Source organism: Gouania willdenowi, chromosome 4 (assembly GCF_900634775.1).
Source record: "Gouania willdenowi chromosome 4, fGouWil2.1, whole genome shotgun sequence".
NCBI classification, from domain to species: domain Eukaryota; kingdom Metazoa; phylum Chordata; class Actinopteri; order Blenniiformes; family Gobiesocidae; genus Gouania; species Gouania willdenowi.
In genome coordinates, this window is record NC_041047.1 from 25,721,637 (window position 1) to 25,740,466 (window position 18,830).

General features: G+C 37.7%; 1 protein-coding gene across 1 annotated transcript; it reads right to left on the reverse strand.

Moving 5' to 3' along the window:
• Positions 1-366: 366 nt before the first annotated feature.
• On the reverse strand, positions 367-17,442 carry chaf1a (chromatin assembly factor 1, subunit A (p150)). Its single transcript, XM_028443400.1, has 16 exons — positions 17,142-17,442; positions 14,991-15,038; positions 14,225-14,826; positions 13,859-13,921; positions 13,471-13,715; positions 11,795-11,876; positions 11,566-11,634; positions 11,096-11,313; positions 9,479-9,647; positions 9,311-9,391; positions 8,985-9,083; positions 8,496-8,745; positions 5,002-5,158; positions 4,579-4,900; positions 4,435-4,516; positions 367-1,026 (listed from the first exon to the last, which is right to left on the reverse strand). The coding sequence occupies exons 1-16, from the start codon at positions 17,203-17,205 to the stop codon at positions 914-916; spliced, it is 2,664 nt and encodes an 887-aa protein (XP_028299201.1). The 5' UTR covers positions 17,206-17,442; the 3' UTR covers positions 367-913.
• Between the last annotated feature and the right edge of the window lie 1,388 nt (positions 17,443-18,830).

The window sequence follows — 18,830 nt, forward strand, 5'->3', positions numbered from 1 at the left end:
GTTCCGCGGGCCCAGCCGTAGTTCATCAGAACTTGTTTAATGTTTTAATCAAATCAAAATAGTCTTGGCTTACAAATGTTTCAAAAGCAGTGTGCCACCCTGTTCACACTGAAAGATTTCAGAACTACAAAACTGAATCCACATTTTAATTTAATTTCCTGCTCATGTTTGATTTGTGTAAATGTGAGGTATAAGCTTATAAAAATGGACTGATAATGACTGAATACAACAGTGCTGGTTGGTGGGGATCTAAAGTTAAGCTAGATTTGTACGAAATGTTTAGTTTTTAAATGAGAACATGCTTGTCATCACTACAATACAAACTAAGCATTTGAATGAAAGTGAGGAAGGAACCTGAAATATAAGTTCATAATAATAAAAGTGCAGCACTTTTATTCATGTTTAATGAACTCATCCTGTTCAAGTATTCTTGAAAAAATAAAGTACATATTTATAAAACATGGTTACACTGGACTTACCTGTGTAAGTACAGAACTAATAACTAATCCAGAGAAATGGCAGAATTAGAAAATGTTGAATCACAGAAACATGTACAGATACATTTGAACCTCCCACTGCAGGAGGATTATATACACAGATTACAAACTAAATTTCACTTTGCAGAAACCGTAAGGATGGGATCATTTATGTCTTAAATGCTTCTGAAATACAAACTGGCCATCCGCATTCTGCTTTAACAAACCTGCAGAGGCTCAAGAAGTATCAGAACTCTCCTTCAGCTTCTATTAGGCACATCAAACACAGGACTAAAAACCTCATCATCCTCGGATATTTACCCAGATGTAAAATGGTTTCCTTTAGGGTGCGAGGATGTGAAATGCTAAGCTGATGCACATCAGACACAGCTGCCCATGTGGTCCTTTTTATCAGGTTGAAAGACGGAGCGTGATAATCAATCAGTGGCGAGTGGCGTAGCAGATCTGACTACAAGGAGAACAGCCTTTTCAAAGGGCGTGACCTCCATCGCAGAGTCCTCCTCACTCAAAGACTTCTCTTTGGGCAGCACTGAAAACACACAGGTGAATCCAACAGTTAGTAAACCATGTGAGTGAATGAGCTTCTTCTTATTCACAGAAGCTTAACATTCATCATTGAGGCCGACAGCATTAAACACTGCTAACTGAAGACCATCAGTACCTTGTAACATTGTAAAATTATGCATTTGTCTCTTCTGGTGTTTCTGGTGTCGACTAGAGCCAAGTAAAAAAAAAAAAAGATTTAATCGCTTTCATTGAAAGTTTCCAAAATCAATTCATATATGCTGTAACCGACTTTTTTTTTCTCTGTAAACCCAGTAGTCTCGCACTATAATCTTGTGTTAGCAACGTCAACTACTGCACCTGTGCAACGCGAGAGTGCATTCATTGCAAATAAGGTGGATGGCGGAATGCAGACGAAGCTCCGCTAACTAAAACACCCCAACTTAAGTCAGAAGTTTGAAACCATCTTATTAATATCTAAGTAAAATTTGAAAGATCCATCAATCAACACTGAATGGAAATCTAATCATGATTCAATTGATTCAAAACCTTATTAATCGGAATCAAATCGATTCAGGAAATGTGCCATGATACCTCGCTCTAGTGTCGACTAAATTTTTTTTGCCACAAAGAATAAAATCAAACACAGAAACAAACTATGACTTAAATGACACCGTCTTCAACAAAAATTAAGCAAAAAAATGTTTAAAGACTAAAATACAGCCAAACTAATTTTGTAAAATCAGAAGCTAATTTTGAGGGTTACAGTGAAAAGACATGGTGGTGGATGAGCTACTGAAAAAAATGTAAAATTAGTGGGTTACTACTGTTAGCATGGCAATGCTAGCTAATAATTGTAAACAGTCATTGGCTCTCTAAATTAACACTTGGACTGTGTTCAAAATGGGTATATACCGTCTACTATATAGGGTTCCTTCAGCTTCAATCAAATTACATTCCAGACTTTTTAAAACATTTTATTGCCATTTGAAATTCAGTTTAAGACCACCTTCACACTTCACAGTAAACATAATTGGGGGAAAAATGCCACATCAATTTCAGTGTCTAGTGCAGACGTATAAATGGCAGGACCCCAAAGTAAACACACAAAAATACACACACAAAAAAGAGACAAGATGACTACAAATAGTCAGAAATCTATAAAACAACAACAAAAAAAAATAATACGAAAAATAAAAACTATTAAGCAAAATCTTCATTGGACAGGCAATCACCATTAAATTTACATTTTCCCATGTTGTTGAAAGTAGCTACAAGCATGACGCGCATCTGCACACAGTCCCGCTGCAACCCGCTGTTGTGATTCTGCGATGCTACGATAAAAATTATTAAAAAAATAAAAAAACAAATGCTACCAATTAGTTTGAAATCTGAGACTAATTACAATCATAAAATCATACTTATGTGTAAAAATATCAGACTTTTGAAACATTGATTTAAGAAATTTTAATGACAATTATGGCCTTATTTTGAGATTCATGAATTTAATGATTTTTAAGACTTTTTAAGGAAGCCCTGACTATATACTATTAGTATGATTAGGATGATGACTGTTCCCACTGAAGTAAACTTCCAAGTTTCCCAAGATGCATTTGTATCCTACAATGACAAACACCTGATGCACAATGACATTAAATATCTCCATTGATTCGCCACCTTTAAAAGTTCTGAAAACATTTTAAGTGAGAAAGTGAGTTTTATGGATCAAATGAGCACATTTCATGCCAATCCTTAGTAGAATTTCAGAGACACGCTATTGTGACAAAACCTCAGGTTAACTTCAGAAACAAGTGTTAAAAAATGAATGAAAGACAATAAGAGATGCTTTTGTTTTGAAAAAGGGATGTTTGATTTTTAGCTTGAAGCCAGTGTCACGTACTGGGATTACATCATACTGAGATTGTATATGCATATGCGCACTACCGGAAAATTTATTTTTGCTTTGCAAAGTGAACGAACACGTGTTTTATTTGTTTATTGGATTAGGGTTGGGTTACAAACTCAGTACGTGACACCGGTCCCAGGACGACTTTACGTTCCGCTTGCAGTGCATCATGGGACTGTTGAGTATGACTAGTGTGCCCACTAAGAATGTGCGATGTATCATCATGCACGATTCGTGAACATTGTCAAAAACATTCTCACCGGTAAGAATGTCATCCCACGATAAAAACAATAAATGCTAATGTCGGAAATTAACGAGAGCCACGGGCCATTTGTCCCTCAATTTAGCCAAGAATGTGCCTAAAAACCTTGTTCCACGGGCCAAAATTACCCACAAGTTTGTTGTCAACAACTTATTATTCTCTGGACCAGAGCGCTGTTCACAAAAACTCCACCGTGGAGCCTACGCAGTGTGCGCCACCGCCGCTCCCGCCCCTCACACACACACACACAGACAGCGGTGCTTGTCTCAGCTACCTGAAGCTGCCGAGCTGTGATGCATCAAGGACCGCTAACTATGTTAAGCTAACCCACCGACACACAGACTGGGTTAAGAGCTAATGCTAACCACTCCATATATGGAATAGACTAAGTAAAAACAACACGTCTTACTGTCATAAAGCCACAGAGAGCCACCGATTTGTTTATGGTCAGATTTAACACTTGTATGGAAGGATAAAAGCTAAACATGTCACATGTGAAATAAATGTCATTCGTCCCAACTTGTGAAACACAATATTTTTTAATTATATTTCACGTATTCACAAGACAAAGCTGGTGCCATTAGACTAATGTAACTATTGAGATTATTACACCAAAATATACTGAATGATTAAATTAAAAATATAAAATAAACAAGATTCAGCAGCAGTAAAAACACTAAGTAGTTATTGTAGCCTTTTTTAATGTGTCTAGTGTTGACATATTCAAATTCATTTGTGTTTGTAAGGAACCTGTTTACACTTTAAGTTAGGAATTGTTTTATTTATTATTATTTTTATTTATCATGATGTTTATCGTTATAAATACCAGAAATTATCGGGATAACCTTTTTAGTCTATATCGCCCATCCCTAGTGCCCACCATGCATACTTGGTGTACTCATCTTTGCATACTACCTAATGCAATAGTTCCAGCGATTTAAATTTTGTCTTATTTTTTTAAAATAGTATGTTAAATTGAGGTTTTGTTTATTGAGACGAGGTTTTTCAGGAAATTTTCATCTCCTGACAGGTTTTGACTCTCAACTTCGTCAGATTAGTTCTGCTGATCGCCTTTGAAGTTTCACTTGACTTCTATGTAGTAGTTCCAGTGAAATTAAATGAATAAACAAAACCTCAATTTAACACACGACATACTCACTTTGACATCAGATTTAGTAAGAATAGTACATTAGTGTGTGATTTCAAACACAGCCTTGGTCACGTTTTTTGACCCCATGTTAACATTTGACAAAAACGAAACTCACCACTATGTGCAGAGACAATGACACAGTCTTCCTCATCGTCTTCCTCAGTGTCAGCTTGGAAACCAGCCTCCGCTGCTTCGGTCTGGGTAAAGATCAAATAGTTATCATTCTTTTAAAATGCGTCAAAAGCAGGTCTGTGGTTACCTGCTCGGCATCAGTGTATCGCTTCATGAACTTGGTGATGGACATGCAGCCTGTGCTCTTCCTCTTGCTGGAAGACGAGGGTGTGGTGGAGGAGCTCTGTGGTGTAGTGGGTGAGTTTCCATGAGAGCCTGTGGCTGCCTGAGGTTCTTCTCGGGACTCGTCTCGAGCTCCTGTGGTGAGGTACGTCCACTGACAGGGAACAGGAAGAGCTTCCTGACCGAAACGAGTCAGAACCTCCAAGTGCACGTACCAGCTACACCGTTTGTAGATGGAGCGTTTTTCATAAACAGCATTGTTCTTAATGAGGCGCCTCAGCTGTATTCTGAAAGGAAGGAGCAATAACAACGACATTAACACTGGGATTCAATTTTGTCTACCGCATTTCATTATTTACATGAGGTAATATAAAAAATACAAATTCACCTGCTAGGAATATTTTCTTCTGAGCTCTGAGGGCTGGATAACTCGGGCGGTGGTGAGGAGGATCCCGTCTGCTGACGACAAAACTCCTGAAACTCGCTGATGATCATTTTACAGCTGTTAGGATTCCCATGCAGCAGCGGCAGCAGCTGTTCCAGCACTGGAAATAATAATTTTATTATTACTAATAATAATAATAATAATAATAATAATAATAATAATAATAATCAGGGGGTTAAACTGCTTCCAACATGTCAAAAATATTGTGAAAAACATTTTCTGTTTTCCTCAAAATTTGTAAAAAGTTAAACAGTAGCTACACTAGATTAAGATTAATTGCAATTGCGATATGAGAACATGCGATTACATAACCGCACGAAAGGCTGCGATTTCCAATTTCTGATCACCAATTTTTCTTTTTTTAAAGCCTGACCTGCCGATTCCGATTTTGGCCAATCCTGGTTTTTTGTTTTTCAGAGCAAACACCTTGAATATTGTTATTTTATTTTAAAACATTGAACAATATCCACGAAACAATACAAACTTGTAGTTTGAACTGTACATGAGGTAGTTATCTCAAATATAAATTGAAAGTTTAGAACATTGCTGATCAAAATATTAAATTGTATCACTTCCTTTAGTCTTTCATTTTTCACATTTTAAAAACAAACTAAACTTTTCCAACAGGTTGCACTGCAAACCTGTTTTCAGCTCTTTGCTCTTTGGTTTAACAAATTAAACAACCAATAAAGTTTCCTGAGTTTTAAGTTTCCATGAAGTGCAAAAATTAAAAAAAAATTCCAAATGCAGCAGCTAACAGCTAACAAAATAAAACAAATTCAAACCCTGGAGCAGTCATGTGACAAGATTATCATTCTGGCAATCGCTCAAAGTTGAAAAATTGTAACTTTTTAAACATTTGACTTTAAAACCTCCACATCCTAAACAGGAAATCTAATCCCAGTAGTCTATTAAATCAATCCAACCATGATGTGTCTTACTGTATCAGCCTCAGGAGAAGATGACGTATGAATAACTTCTCAGATTGTTCACATCTACAGTGTTGTTCTCCTGAGGCTGTTTGATGTCAGACAGTCCACCGACACTGAAATGTCTAAAGTTGGACTTTTTTAGGGTTTAAGCAGCGCGCGACGTCTCTCTCTCCAACAGTCTGAACGCACCACACGCTCACAGCCAGGTACACGGGACACACACGATTTTTGTGTGAGTGACGTCATGTCAAGTGTTCTAGTCATTTATGCAAATACGGAACAAACAGCGTTCCGTTTTGGCTCAGTGCAGGGCACACCATTTAATGGCCACATAAGGAACGGGTGGTAACCCTAGCCGTACTACACTTCCTCTGTTTACCAGGGCAAAATTAAAGCCGTTAACTTCTTGATTAAGCCTAGATTCTGGGTGAACTCATCCTTAAGTAACTCTGTAAGTTGATCATTTAAACCGTAAAAGTGGCGCTGTCTATGATAACGCCGGAGAAGAAGTCTCTGTGTAAACAAACAGAGCGAGCAGGGCGGAGTAATACAAACCCCGGAAACAAACTAGTGAGGGCATTTGTCATGGTTCTGGAACCGGACGTGCCTTACCCGGGGTTTCCACTGGATACATCTCCGCTGCGCCACAGCGCCAATCCAGTATTTCACCGCTGTCCGCCGTCCGGTAATTCACACCGGTTGCGTTTTGAGGGCGCCGTGGTGCGCTCCGGTTGAACAAGTGTGACGTCACAAGACAGAGCAGTTCTCACAATATTTATATAATCGCGCAAGAACGCGGTTAAATGTATGTGTTATAAACTCAACAATAAACAGATGAACAGGTCAATGTTCCTAACAAAGGAGAACAAGAAGGTTGGACTCTGGATTTGTGGACACATTTTTTATCAACAGCCAACAGAGAAGAGATAAAACTGCACCAGTAAAACATGAACTAAATCAAAGTTGCTGCAGTTTCCAGTGCAGTTACAGTATGAGAGGAAACAATATAGTGAATGTCAATTTGTTTTTACACATTATGACTTTTTGGTGATGTATTTACTTGAAATATAATCTGAAGTGTCTCATTTTGAAAAGTAACCCGATATTTTATTGCGGAGTATGTGCTTAATTTCCTGTTTAGCTTCATTTGCTCTGTGGTGATTGATGCGTCGTGCTCCGGTGTCCGCCTGAAACAGAAGCCCTGCGTATATCTGGCGGAGGACACCGGACTACCGCATCTGGGAAGGAGCAAACACGCACAGCAGCGGACCTGGTGGAAATTAACACATAGACTAAAATGGAAACCGATCAGCTCCGGTGACGTGGCGGTGACGCAACGCAGCGGAGCCGCATCCAGTGGAAACTGGGGGTAAGCCTAAGGGGTAATGACAGAATGAAAATGTCGCTTTGTTTTTTTCACTGCTCAATAGCACTGACAGCAGCCCACTGGCAGTTTGCTCTGCTAGCTTTAGCATTAGTTTGGTTGCTAGCTTCAAATGCTACATACTCAGTGGTGTGGCGGTGTCTTATGGTGAATGAGGTAGCGTTTTATTTGCAGCTCCACCAGGACTTATTTCGGGTTACAGAAATTAAAATTTGAGATCCTTTGCTCTCTTTTTTTGTGTAATACTGCCAAACTGCGGACATGCTAAACAAACTGTGCCTCCGTGACTGTTGTTATCCTGTGTAGCAGAGGCACATGCACATATGACCTGGTAGGTGGGTCTGTCACTCATCTCACAGCAGAAGAGGACAGTGGACAACTTTATGATGGACTTCAAGACATTTGCGGAGGTAGAAAAGATCGGTTTCATATGCAAAATAAGGGAAATCGGCATCCTCAATAGAAATACCTTAAGTTTTTTAGTAATGCCGCTTTACTATTGTCTTTGTACTTCCCGAATCGTGCAGCATTACTTAACAGTCTATGAATAGTTTAAATTCTGCTTGGTTTGGAGCAAATTAAAACATTATCCACAAGATGAACACATATTTCTCAAACCTTAAAGAAAAACATGAACACTGAGGATTGGGGAAAGAAATAAGGTATTTTAAAGTTCTACTCAATATGAGCCAGAAAACTACTATGATTTATTGACACATGCAGGGCCATATTCTCCTGCTTGCACTTAAGCGTTTTTTAAGCGCGTCCATTTACACACGTATCAACTATGCGTATTCTCCGCTGCACCCATTGCCCAACCAAGAAAAGGAGTGGAAGGAATGGTATTACAATGAAATGTAATACTTTTTGTCCCATCTTGAACTGGTAAATTTGTAAATGGTGAACCAGAATACCAGAAAAGGAGGAAATATGCATTTATGTATGTTCTATTTATCCCAGTCACTAGTTAATGCATGGTGATGTTGGTTTTGATTACTAAAATATATACATTTAAAAATGTCACAACTGAATTACAGATAGCAGCACACATTGACTGTTTGTGTAGCTATTGTTTCTGTTTGCCAATAACGTGTATGCAAAAGTGTTTGATAAACACTCACGCTGTGCTTCTCTCTGGCTCTTCTTTGACAGCTCTCCTGGGCTGGGAGTGTTGTCCGCTTTGGGCAAAGGCTCAATCAGACACATGGCATGTGACAGCAAAAGGTCCACAGTGGCTCCATTGTCCTCCCAAACGCAGCCTCGCACCACCGGCTCCAGCACCTTCATCTTCTTCTTGGTGGACATTTGCTCATCCCATTCGCGTGCTTTAAGTTTCTGTCTCAGCTTCTGCTTCTCCAGATCGCCGCCCTCCTACAGAGTGACTTGTTCATCAACAGTGGTGCAAACAGCAAAAAACTGACTATATTAATTCATGCACAAGTTTTTCCCAAACTATGGGGCAGGACCCAAAATGTGTTGGACATACTTTCATCTGTGCTCAAATTCAAAGCAAAATATATCTCAAGTGCTTAAACTGTAGTATATTCAGTCTGGCTCAGATGTTGAAGATTTGACTAGCAAAAAGATAAACAATACAGCCGTCTAAATACCTCTTCTTCTGGTGCTCCCTCGTCATTGGAAAGATATCCATGAGGAACAAAGAAGCCATCGTCTTCATCATCATCTTCCTCTCCTTCCTCTTCATCTTCCTGAAAGTAACCAACAGGTCAAACATTGTGTTGTTTGCACTGTTCTCCCCACACACAAAAAGTAAAAAAAAAAAATGTGTAAACACATCACAGTACTAATTATCAATATGAAAACAAATCAAAAAACACATCTCAATATATTTTTAGAATAATTTTTGATCCATACATTATAGGAAGGAAACGAAAACACAAAATGTGCTAAAATGACTGTTTTGACATAAACTCACTCCTTCACTATGAGACAGGGACTCTCCGGGTTCCTCTTCCTCCCATTCTTCATCACTGTCCACCTCATAGTCAAGTAAGGCCTGTGTGACATAACAGCATCACTATACCAGCCTTTACTGAATTACAGTCGAAAGTTTAGGGTGAAGAAAAGTTGCCAAAAGTTTTACCTTGTCGTGTTTAAGGGGGCAGCGAGGCGAGATGAGGGAACTCTTCTTGCTCCACGTGCCCCAATAGGCTGGACGATAGTTCTCGTGGAACTGCAGCAGCTTCATGTGTCCATAACATTTACGGTCCGGCACACCGTCTGGTTTGGGGTCTTCAACAACCAAACACTCACTAATGAGAACAAAAAATAAAAACACATGCCGTTAATCACATCAGTAAACATTATAACGATTACTGTATATCTAAGATTAGGGATGTCGGTTAACCAATAACTGATAAAACCGATTAATACTAGGGATGTGAATCTTTGGGTGTCTCACGATTCCAATTCTGAGGGTCACAATTCGATTCAAAATCGATTCTCGATTCAAAAATTGATACAATGCATAGTGTCTTAAGTATTTTTAAATAAACTGATTCCAATGATGTAATCACACAAAGGCAAACTTAAGACAAAAGGTCACATTTATTCATGCTAAACAAAAAAAAAACACACACTCCTTGTGCTGTCTATGTAAGTAAGCTGGGGGTTGCTGTTGATTCCTGTTGGGATCATGTCATAGACTGTAAAGGTCTGGGTGAGTTTGTGTGGTTTGACCTAACACTGTTGACTTAGTAGTCGGAAGTCGCCATCTTGAAAGCCCATGACTTACCAGTCTCTACTAAGTTCTTGTATTTTATGGTTGAAAAAACATATGCTTGTGAGTATGTTTAAGTGAACCGTTAATAACACTACTAAAACTGTGTTTGTGAAAGTTAAGCATAAATGGTGTGTTATATAAATCACAGCTGACTGCGGTAAATGTTAGCATGAGCATATACATGGGTTTTCCCCTAGACGTTGGCATGAAGCTAAGTCACTAGCACATTGTTTACAGTTACATTTGGCCTTTTTTGATTTATGTTCATTCACCATTTCAGGAACGTTAATTATGAATTTTTTTTACATTGTATTCCAGATATAGTTTGCACATCTGTGGCTTTACATTCTTTATGTTGGCAGTGTTACTAACTAAAGTTCCTAATTTTAATTCAGTAGTGTTCTGCTGATTTGTCTTGAATCATATTTTGGGTATTAATAGAAGAATGTACTTTTATAATATTCGTAGTATATATGTCCTAGAACAATGTTCTTATTTCATAAATCAGCCGATATCTTGATATATTAAACCTCCAATATCTGTATGAGCCCCATTAGTCCTATATCAGGCTCTGAGTATTAGTATTACAGCATGCAATTGATCGTAGAAACTTTTGTCCGTTATGATTTTGTAAATCTAGGGAGAAGAACAATTTGATTTAAATTCACCTTCAGGAAAACGCTGTAACAAAAAGCTCTTTCAGTTTAACATTCCTACTGAAATCTGAGCTACATTTTGATAGTTTTCACAATATGATTAACTGCTTTTGTATTGTGTGCTTATGCCAAATGAAATGTATCCTAGTTTTGAGCATAAATAATTTGCATGTGTTCGTTTCAGTAATCACACAAAAATAAAAAGTTGGCAGGTGTGGTTGCCATTATTTAGAAGAAAAGTTAGGATTTTGTTGATGTTAAACCTGTATAGAGGCACCGTTCTCAGTAAACCACTACACTAACAAAAATCTCTCATTCTCACCTCTGTTTCTGAATTCGCCTCAGTTTTGTGGGTCCTGATTGTCTCGGTTTTTGCCCAATCCAGTCTTTGAGCCCATTGAGGTGAGCAGCAGGTTTTAACAGAAACTGGTCCAGTTCTTCAAGAACCGAGTCCTTACATTGAACCCGGGTCAGAGGGGCCAGAGCCATGTTTTCTTTTATCTCAAATGGAGCAAACTTTCCACACGCAGATGCCAGTGTCTGAAACCACAGTGGGTGAAATATTAGTTTAATTATTCATGATTATTTAATAAAATTACTTTAATTGTACATGTGCATTGAAACGCCACTTTTTATTTAACATTCAGCGTTTTTGAGGTATGCAATTGTGTGCGCACACAGTGAATTTACAAATACATACTGTATGTGGGGTTAATGTTTAAGCCCATTTGATCATAATAAATGTCAAAGCCATTTATCTGTATTACTACGAATAATAATAATATTACTGACCTTTGGAGCTTGTTGGATCTTGGATTTTAGAAGAAAACGTGTAATTTCTGCATTGCCTGCTTTAAGACGCTGTAAAACAAAAATTACTTAAGCGGTTTAAACCAACTATGATTATCCAAATTTAGAATGAGGAAAAAAGTTTGTACCTCATTAACTGATCAGGATTAATAGGAATAAAATACAGAAATTGAGCAGAAACAAACGTAACCATGTTGGTATTTAGACTCACATCTTTCTCCTCTTTCAACCGTCTTTCCTCCTCTTTTACACGCTTTACCTCTTCCTTCTTCCGTTTTTCTTCAAGCCTTGCCCTGAAAAAAAAAATGTAGTCAAAGGTTTTAATACAATAACTGAAGTAACATTTTTAAACTACACAGACTTTTAGCAGACAAAAAAAAAAACAGGTGGCCATTGCCAACAGGGCTGAAACAATTATTTTAATAATTCAATTACAAAAAAGCTTTGAGGTAAATTTTCTGCCTCGAAGCTTTGTTTAATTCATGTCACCAAAGTCTGTATCACGGCCGCTTTGTAGGCGGTCTCTGGTTTCACACGGCCTGAATTAATCAACACGCATTATTTTCTCTCTGGCGGAAGACGTGAACGCCTGTGGAGTGCGAAAAAGACAGAAAATGTCAAAAGTGTGGGACAATTTTATGCTTCGCAAGGTGGACAACGTAGTCCAGCGTAGATACGGAGAGATGGATCTAGTTTACCATAACCGTACTTCCACGATGCTGCGGCACCGGAAAGAAAACCTCCTCACGTGAATGCCACTTCTGCAAGTGGAGTCAGAGCCTCCACAAGGTCATGCATTTTAGCCTGTATTAATAGTGATGAGGCACAAGTAACAAGAGGACAAAGGTGCTAAAATCTCACACATAACTTAACTCTTCACCTCTCCCGCGCAAGTAGTGCTACAGACAAACAGACACACACACACAGAGTAAATTTTTTTTTTAAAAACTAAACATTTATACAAAAAGTACACAAAACGACAACAGAAATGCACAAAAATATCCAAAAATGACTTCAGAAACACACAAAATGACAACAAAAACCGACAAAATAACTAAATATACACAAAAAGATTCCAAATACACAAAAAATTACTCCAAAAAACATATAGTACAGAAAAATACACCAAACAACAAAAATGAGTCAAAAACATACAAAACTAAATATTTATTAAAAAAATACACGACATAAAGGCACAAAACCACATTATAAAGATACAAAAATACACAAAATGACTCTAGAATCACACTAATATGGCAACAAAAACATAATTATACAAAAAAACTGAAAAATACAAACAACAAAAGTGAGTTTAAAAAAAACCTACAATTTAAACTATTTTTATTCAAAAATTCTAAATATGGACAAAGCTGCATAAATAAGAATATAGATTTACTTATGAGCGAGTTCATTGAATTTATTGTTCAAATCAATGTTTTTTTTGTCCCCCACAGTACATCACATGGACAGCGTGGACAACTTTGTCCAGATCGATCCCTCATGTACTGTAGAGGAAGCTGCAGGTCATACCAGATGAGTTATAGCAGTGGCTAAACCCGTTTTAGTTTTTTAAAAAAATAAGGATAAACCTATGGATATTATATATGTATATATATATATATATTTATTTTTTTTTGCCCTGGTATTTGTTTACCGTAAAGCAACATTTGAACAATAACTCTATATAAAATTTTGAGGAATAACTGACAACCGCTTGATTATTTTAAGAGGTCTTTCATATTTCGTAACACACTATTAATATAGTTGTTTACAAACACAAGTGTATTTTATCCAATTACTCGTTGGAAAAATCAACAGAATACTTAATTGCAAAAATATTCGATAGCGGCAGCACTCATTGCCAAACAAATATACTGTAGTACTCACTCCATCTTGGTTTTTCTGAGCTCTTCTTTAGCTTTCAGTTTCTCAGCCTTTTCTTTCTCATCCTTCTCCTTTTTTTCTCGTTTTTCTTGCTCATCTTTTTCCTTTTTTTCACGCTTTTCCCTTTCTCGTTCCTCCTTTAGTTTGCGTGCTTCCTCTTTTCTTTTCTCCTTTGCAGCTTTGACCTCTTCCTTCTGGCGCTCCTTGTCCTGTCGCTGCTGCAGCCTTTCCTCTTGTACCTGCAAACTCTAAAAAAAAGAAAAAGGGTTTTGTTTCATGTTTATTGAAGTGATGAATACCCACAACATGTGATCCAGTGTCTTTAAATCATGTTTGCAATGTGTATATACAAATTAGAACCACATAATTATGAATACTTTTAAGGCCACACCTTTAATGAACGTCTTTTGATCATTTTCTGATGAGCTGGTATCTTGGGGGTGGTCTTTGGTTCCTGTGAAGAAAAAAAAAAAAAAACCTGTGAAGCCTTTGTTTCAATGTCTTGTTTTAAAACTGAATTTGACCATTTTTTCTGGTTGATTTTAACTTTTCTTTTTAAAGATATTACAATATAATTAAGCACAATTGAGCATTTCCCTGATGCCAATGTTTAATTGCATGTATTTAGAAATAAGCATTAGAAAACTGCAACATACATGTAGTACCAACTGTCACTATTAAGTTAATTATTCTGTGCGTGTGTGTGTGTCACTGCTCTCATAATAACAGTATAGAAAGTACACGATTATGTACATACTGCAGGAGTAGACGTGGGTGGGAGATCTTCAAGTTTGGACTGTTCTGGTGAACTTTCAGAGACGGTCGATGAAGGCGAGGGTGTAGATTTGTTCCCAAAACTACTCGCATTTTTAGACTCGTTCTGCTCCTCTGGCTCTCTGGAAGAATCCTGTGTTGTATCGAGCTCTGAGATGGATGGTATTTCCATTTTTTCCTCCACAGTTTCCCCTTCATCATTACCGATTCCAGCATTATCTAAAGTGTGTGTTTTTGAAGTTTCATCAACATCACTTGCTATCTGAGAAGAGGCACTTTTGTCTTTGCAGTGATGCTGTTTAGGAGAACAGGGAGATGCTGGAGCAGGTGGAACAAGGTGCTTTAAAGGAGATAAAGTGTTATCCCCAGTGAGATCTATAACGTTTTCATCGGATGGTCCCGGACGCCTACGGCTAAAAAACCCATCAAGTGGTCCACAACCATTAATCAAAGGAGGTCCATTGGGTGATGAGCTCTCATTCTCCCTGTCAGATACTCCAGTGTCGGGGCAGGCATGGGTACAGGGACGCTTCAACAGCTGGTTCTCCTTCGGGTCTGGGTTGAGGCGCTTAAATGGGAGACGAGCTGAAGGACAAAAAAGACGTTAGTTTATAAAACCAGTAATTTTAAAGTAAACGTGATACATCTTCACAATAACTGTTAAACCCCAAGTGACAAAATGATAAATAGATCTCATGAGTCATTTCACAACAAATGTGACAAAAAATTAAAATAAAAAACATCCTTACCTTGAACAAGTTTCATGTGGTTATTCTTATTTGACTTACAGTCCATTCCTGAAAAGCAAACAAACCAACCAAGCTTAGTAAATCATACATTTTAGGGATGTCCTGATACAACTTTTTCACTTCCGATACAATATTGCAGCCTGAGTATTGTCCAATATCGATACGATAACGGCACAAATCATACATACTTTTATTACCTATTTTGAAGTGTGAAATGTTAGAAAAGGCTTGATTATTAATTTTTTTTTTAAAAACAGACCCATTTATTATAAACCAATGGATTACATATAATTAACCTTTTGGAATAAGAATATTATATGATTGAATACAATAAATTTTGAAAAATAAAATAGAAAAAATTGAAACATAACCAATATATGTTAGAGCGTAGATTTTAGATGCAGTCCGATAACTCCCGATATTCATTTTCTGGCTGATATCGGACCAATATCCGATATCAATATTGGATCGGGACACCCCTAATAAAGTCCCTATTTAAATAACAAATGTGTTATACATACAGTATGTGTGAGTATGCAGTGTTTGTGTAGTGTGAGCGAATATACATGCGCTCATCATTTTAAAGTTGGATGCCAATGCTTATGAGTATATGAGAGTGAGTTTGAATGCTGGTGATGTACTGAATTGAATTAAATGTATTGTGTGGGTAATGTGGCCGGCTTTCAGTCCAGCATTGGACTGAGGATGGACATTTGGCTACAAACCTGCATATTCACAGGTATGGGTTAACTCAGCATTTTCTTGTTTTTATTATGAATTGTCCCTTGAATAAATAAACAAATCAAATTTGTTTTCTTACAATAGGATCATCTTAAGACTCCAGTACCATCACCCAGCCTTTTAGTATGTTTTATCTATTCTTTATTTGGATACAAAACAAATGCATCTCCTGCTAGAATAGATCAAGCACTGAGTGATCAACAGAACCAGTCAGACAACAATTTATGTCTGTTAAATAAGGTTCTGGAGTTCTATTACCAAGTACTGCACTATTATACTTTGTAACCACTGTGAACTAACACCCTGCTGTTGAAAGGACTTTATTGTTTTTTACTTGTACTCCCGCCAACCGGTGAGTTACAGTCGGTCAGTCTGTACTGAGGGCCTGTCTGTGTCCGTCACTGGGTCCAGCATTGCCTTTATACTTCTGTACCAAACAAACCAATGTAGAGTGTGTTTAATTATGTCTAAACTGTAACATGGAGGGCAAACGTACACAAAGACTACAGTATGTCTCAATGGGACACATAAAAGCAGCCTCCATGTTTAATGCTAACAGTTTAGGCTGTAACGGGGCCTAGCTAACTTAACTAGCTTATCTCACGTCTTTGCCCTGCAGCTAAAGAAGAGCTAACCAGTTAGCATATTTACACTTTTTCGTAATAAAAAAAATGTTTTTAATATATCGGATAATTAATGTGAGAGTACAACAAACAATAATTATCTAAGAAACGTGCTAAAATAGCAACAAAAAACTTTTTTGCTGTTATGATTCAATCAGTGACCTTCACAACTGGTGATCAACTTCCGACTGAGTCCCTGGTAGTAACAGCAGCTGCATAGCAGTGGCCGTAAACTGCGTTTATATAAGCTCACAATAAGCCATTAAAGCACAACTGGAAGGAATCTGCTTCCATTTAGTCACCCAACATTTGCAAACAAAGCATATAACTGCAGATAGACGCAGACACTGGAGAAAATGAAAAAGTATCTTTAGTGGCTTTGCTTCAATGGTGTCACCTTAAACTAAATATATGCGCAGTTTTGCCAGACAACCAAGACAAAAGTTATTTTTAGGATTAAAAATGTGTTTGTTTTGTCTGCTAATAAGGACACTTAATGTTTGATGATAGTCATCATTTGAAATGGTCACCAGCTTAACGATAACACGCCGGTTATGCGCGTGCAGGGAAGTCATCACTGCCACGTACAGAAACGCTTATGAATTGGTCTCCTTCGTAACAAAAACGTGCTTGTTTGAAACACTGCCGTTTAGTACACTGTACCACTGCTGTAGGATACTATGTTTCAGTGACGAGAAAATGACGCTGACTATACTTTAATCGCACATTTATGAGTGAATCATTAAATATGTTTAACTTCACACGGCACCGTGCTACAAGGCCTCACTTTTCCTACGGGGAGTCGAAGCTGCCAAATGTCCGTCCTGAGCTGGGCTGTCGGCCGTCAACATCCCAACCACGACCCGGGGCTTTTCTCCTGTGCAGTTCCCTTTGGCAGTGAGGATAATTCCGTTTACAAAGCAGCTGGTAATATTCTACACTAATGTCCTCTATTGTGCAGCTCTTCAGAGGAACTAACTAGTGTTTTGTCGGACTTGGAATCATAGCGTTCACAACCTCTGAAGCTTCGACACCTACATCCCGCTCCCGGTCTGAATTGGCGGGAGTCGTTCACTTCCTCCAAAAGCCTCCGCTGATTGGTCGGAGAGGAGAAATCTTGCTGCTCGGGGAACGCTTGATTTAGACACCTGTGTCTCACGCTTGGCAATAGGGCCAAAGAAAAGTGTTTTGTTTTGGGGTTTTCTCTCTCTCAAAATGAGATATACAACCAGAATATAATGATGATCACCTTATATAACAATAAACAAGCAGTCCTACTAAATATTTGCCCAGATACGATTAACAAACTATCCACTCACCAGCGACACACAATGCATTGAATCGAGCAGTAGCTAATATATGACACGCCCCCACACCAATGTTTCAGACTTTGTGATTGGTTGTTTGCGATAGCTGTGTGACATTCGGAAGTAGTTTGGAAATATCAAGGAGGACTGATTGTGATTGATTTCTCATTAATAAACGAGATGATTAAACTCAAATGGTTAGTGACCAAGAGTGTTTTGGGTAGTATTAATGAGCATTGATTTGATGTTAGCCGTAATGTTTTGGGTTTAATTTTTTTAAAGTGTAGTGGACTCAAAATATGTATTAAGCTACCCATCAAACTGTCTACATGCTGTACTGCAAATTAGTTTACAAATGTAATTTTACAACACATAACTCTCCAAGTGGGAATAACAGGTATTTTATATTTGGTTGAAAATCTGTGTGTTATACTGATTGGTTGGGCAGAGCATGTATTAGGTCTGGTTTTTAATGGTTTTGAAAGGAAATGTGTGAAGTAGAGATTCATTTTTAATTACATTTGGTTTGGTTTGTTCTCTAAAGTCATAATAAATATCTTAAATGCAATTCCGGGAAATATTGCAAGGGCAGTGCAAAGACAGTTATTTTACAAACTTTAATTCCACAGCGACTTCAACTTTATTTGAACGATGTTCATTTTTTTTTTTGGGATAATAAATGTAAGAATGAATTCATTAGACAGGCACACAAATAATATTTTTGTCTGCTGCTAGCTCCAAAGGCTTAAAAATAAAATGTAATGTGTTAAATACTATCTATATGTGATGTGTAATTATTTTTTATATATATAAAGTTGTTTTTTTAATGTGTGCACACGGAGACTTGGATTTCATACAGTACTGGATTTCTGGTCAGGATTGTGGTTTTCCATCACTTGAGTTCGGTAACATTGTGGAAAAACTAATGCTCCCTACTTTCTACTTTATGGTTGTCTGTGTGTTTTATTAAAGTTAAATGCACAGTTTCAGTCTTAAACCAAGACAAACAAAGTCAGTTCAGTCTGTAAAGGTTTAATAACTGCAAATGAAACAGAGATGACGAACTGTTTACGTGTTGATGTCAGGGAGGGATCTTGATAAACCAGTGTCACGTCGAAGTCACGCGTTTCCTGTTTAACGCTCACTGGAGTGCTGGGATTTGTAGTCCC

Excerpts from the sequence above, each read along its gene's own strand:
- chaf1a (XM_028443400.1), bottom strand. The coding sequence starts at position 17,205 with ATGTTGACGGCCGACAGCCCAGCTCAGGACGGACATTTGGCAGCTTCG. Across the intron at positions 14,827-14,990 it reads CCACATGAAACTTGTTCAAG|CTCGTCTCCCATTTAAGCGC; the intron begins GTAAGGATGTTT and ends TTTGTCCTTCAG. Across the intron at positions 11,877-13,470 it reads CTCAGAAAAACCAAGATGGA|GGCAAGGCTTGAAGAAAAAC; the intron begins GTGAGTACTACA and ends TTTTTTTTTCAG.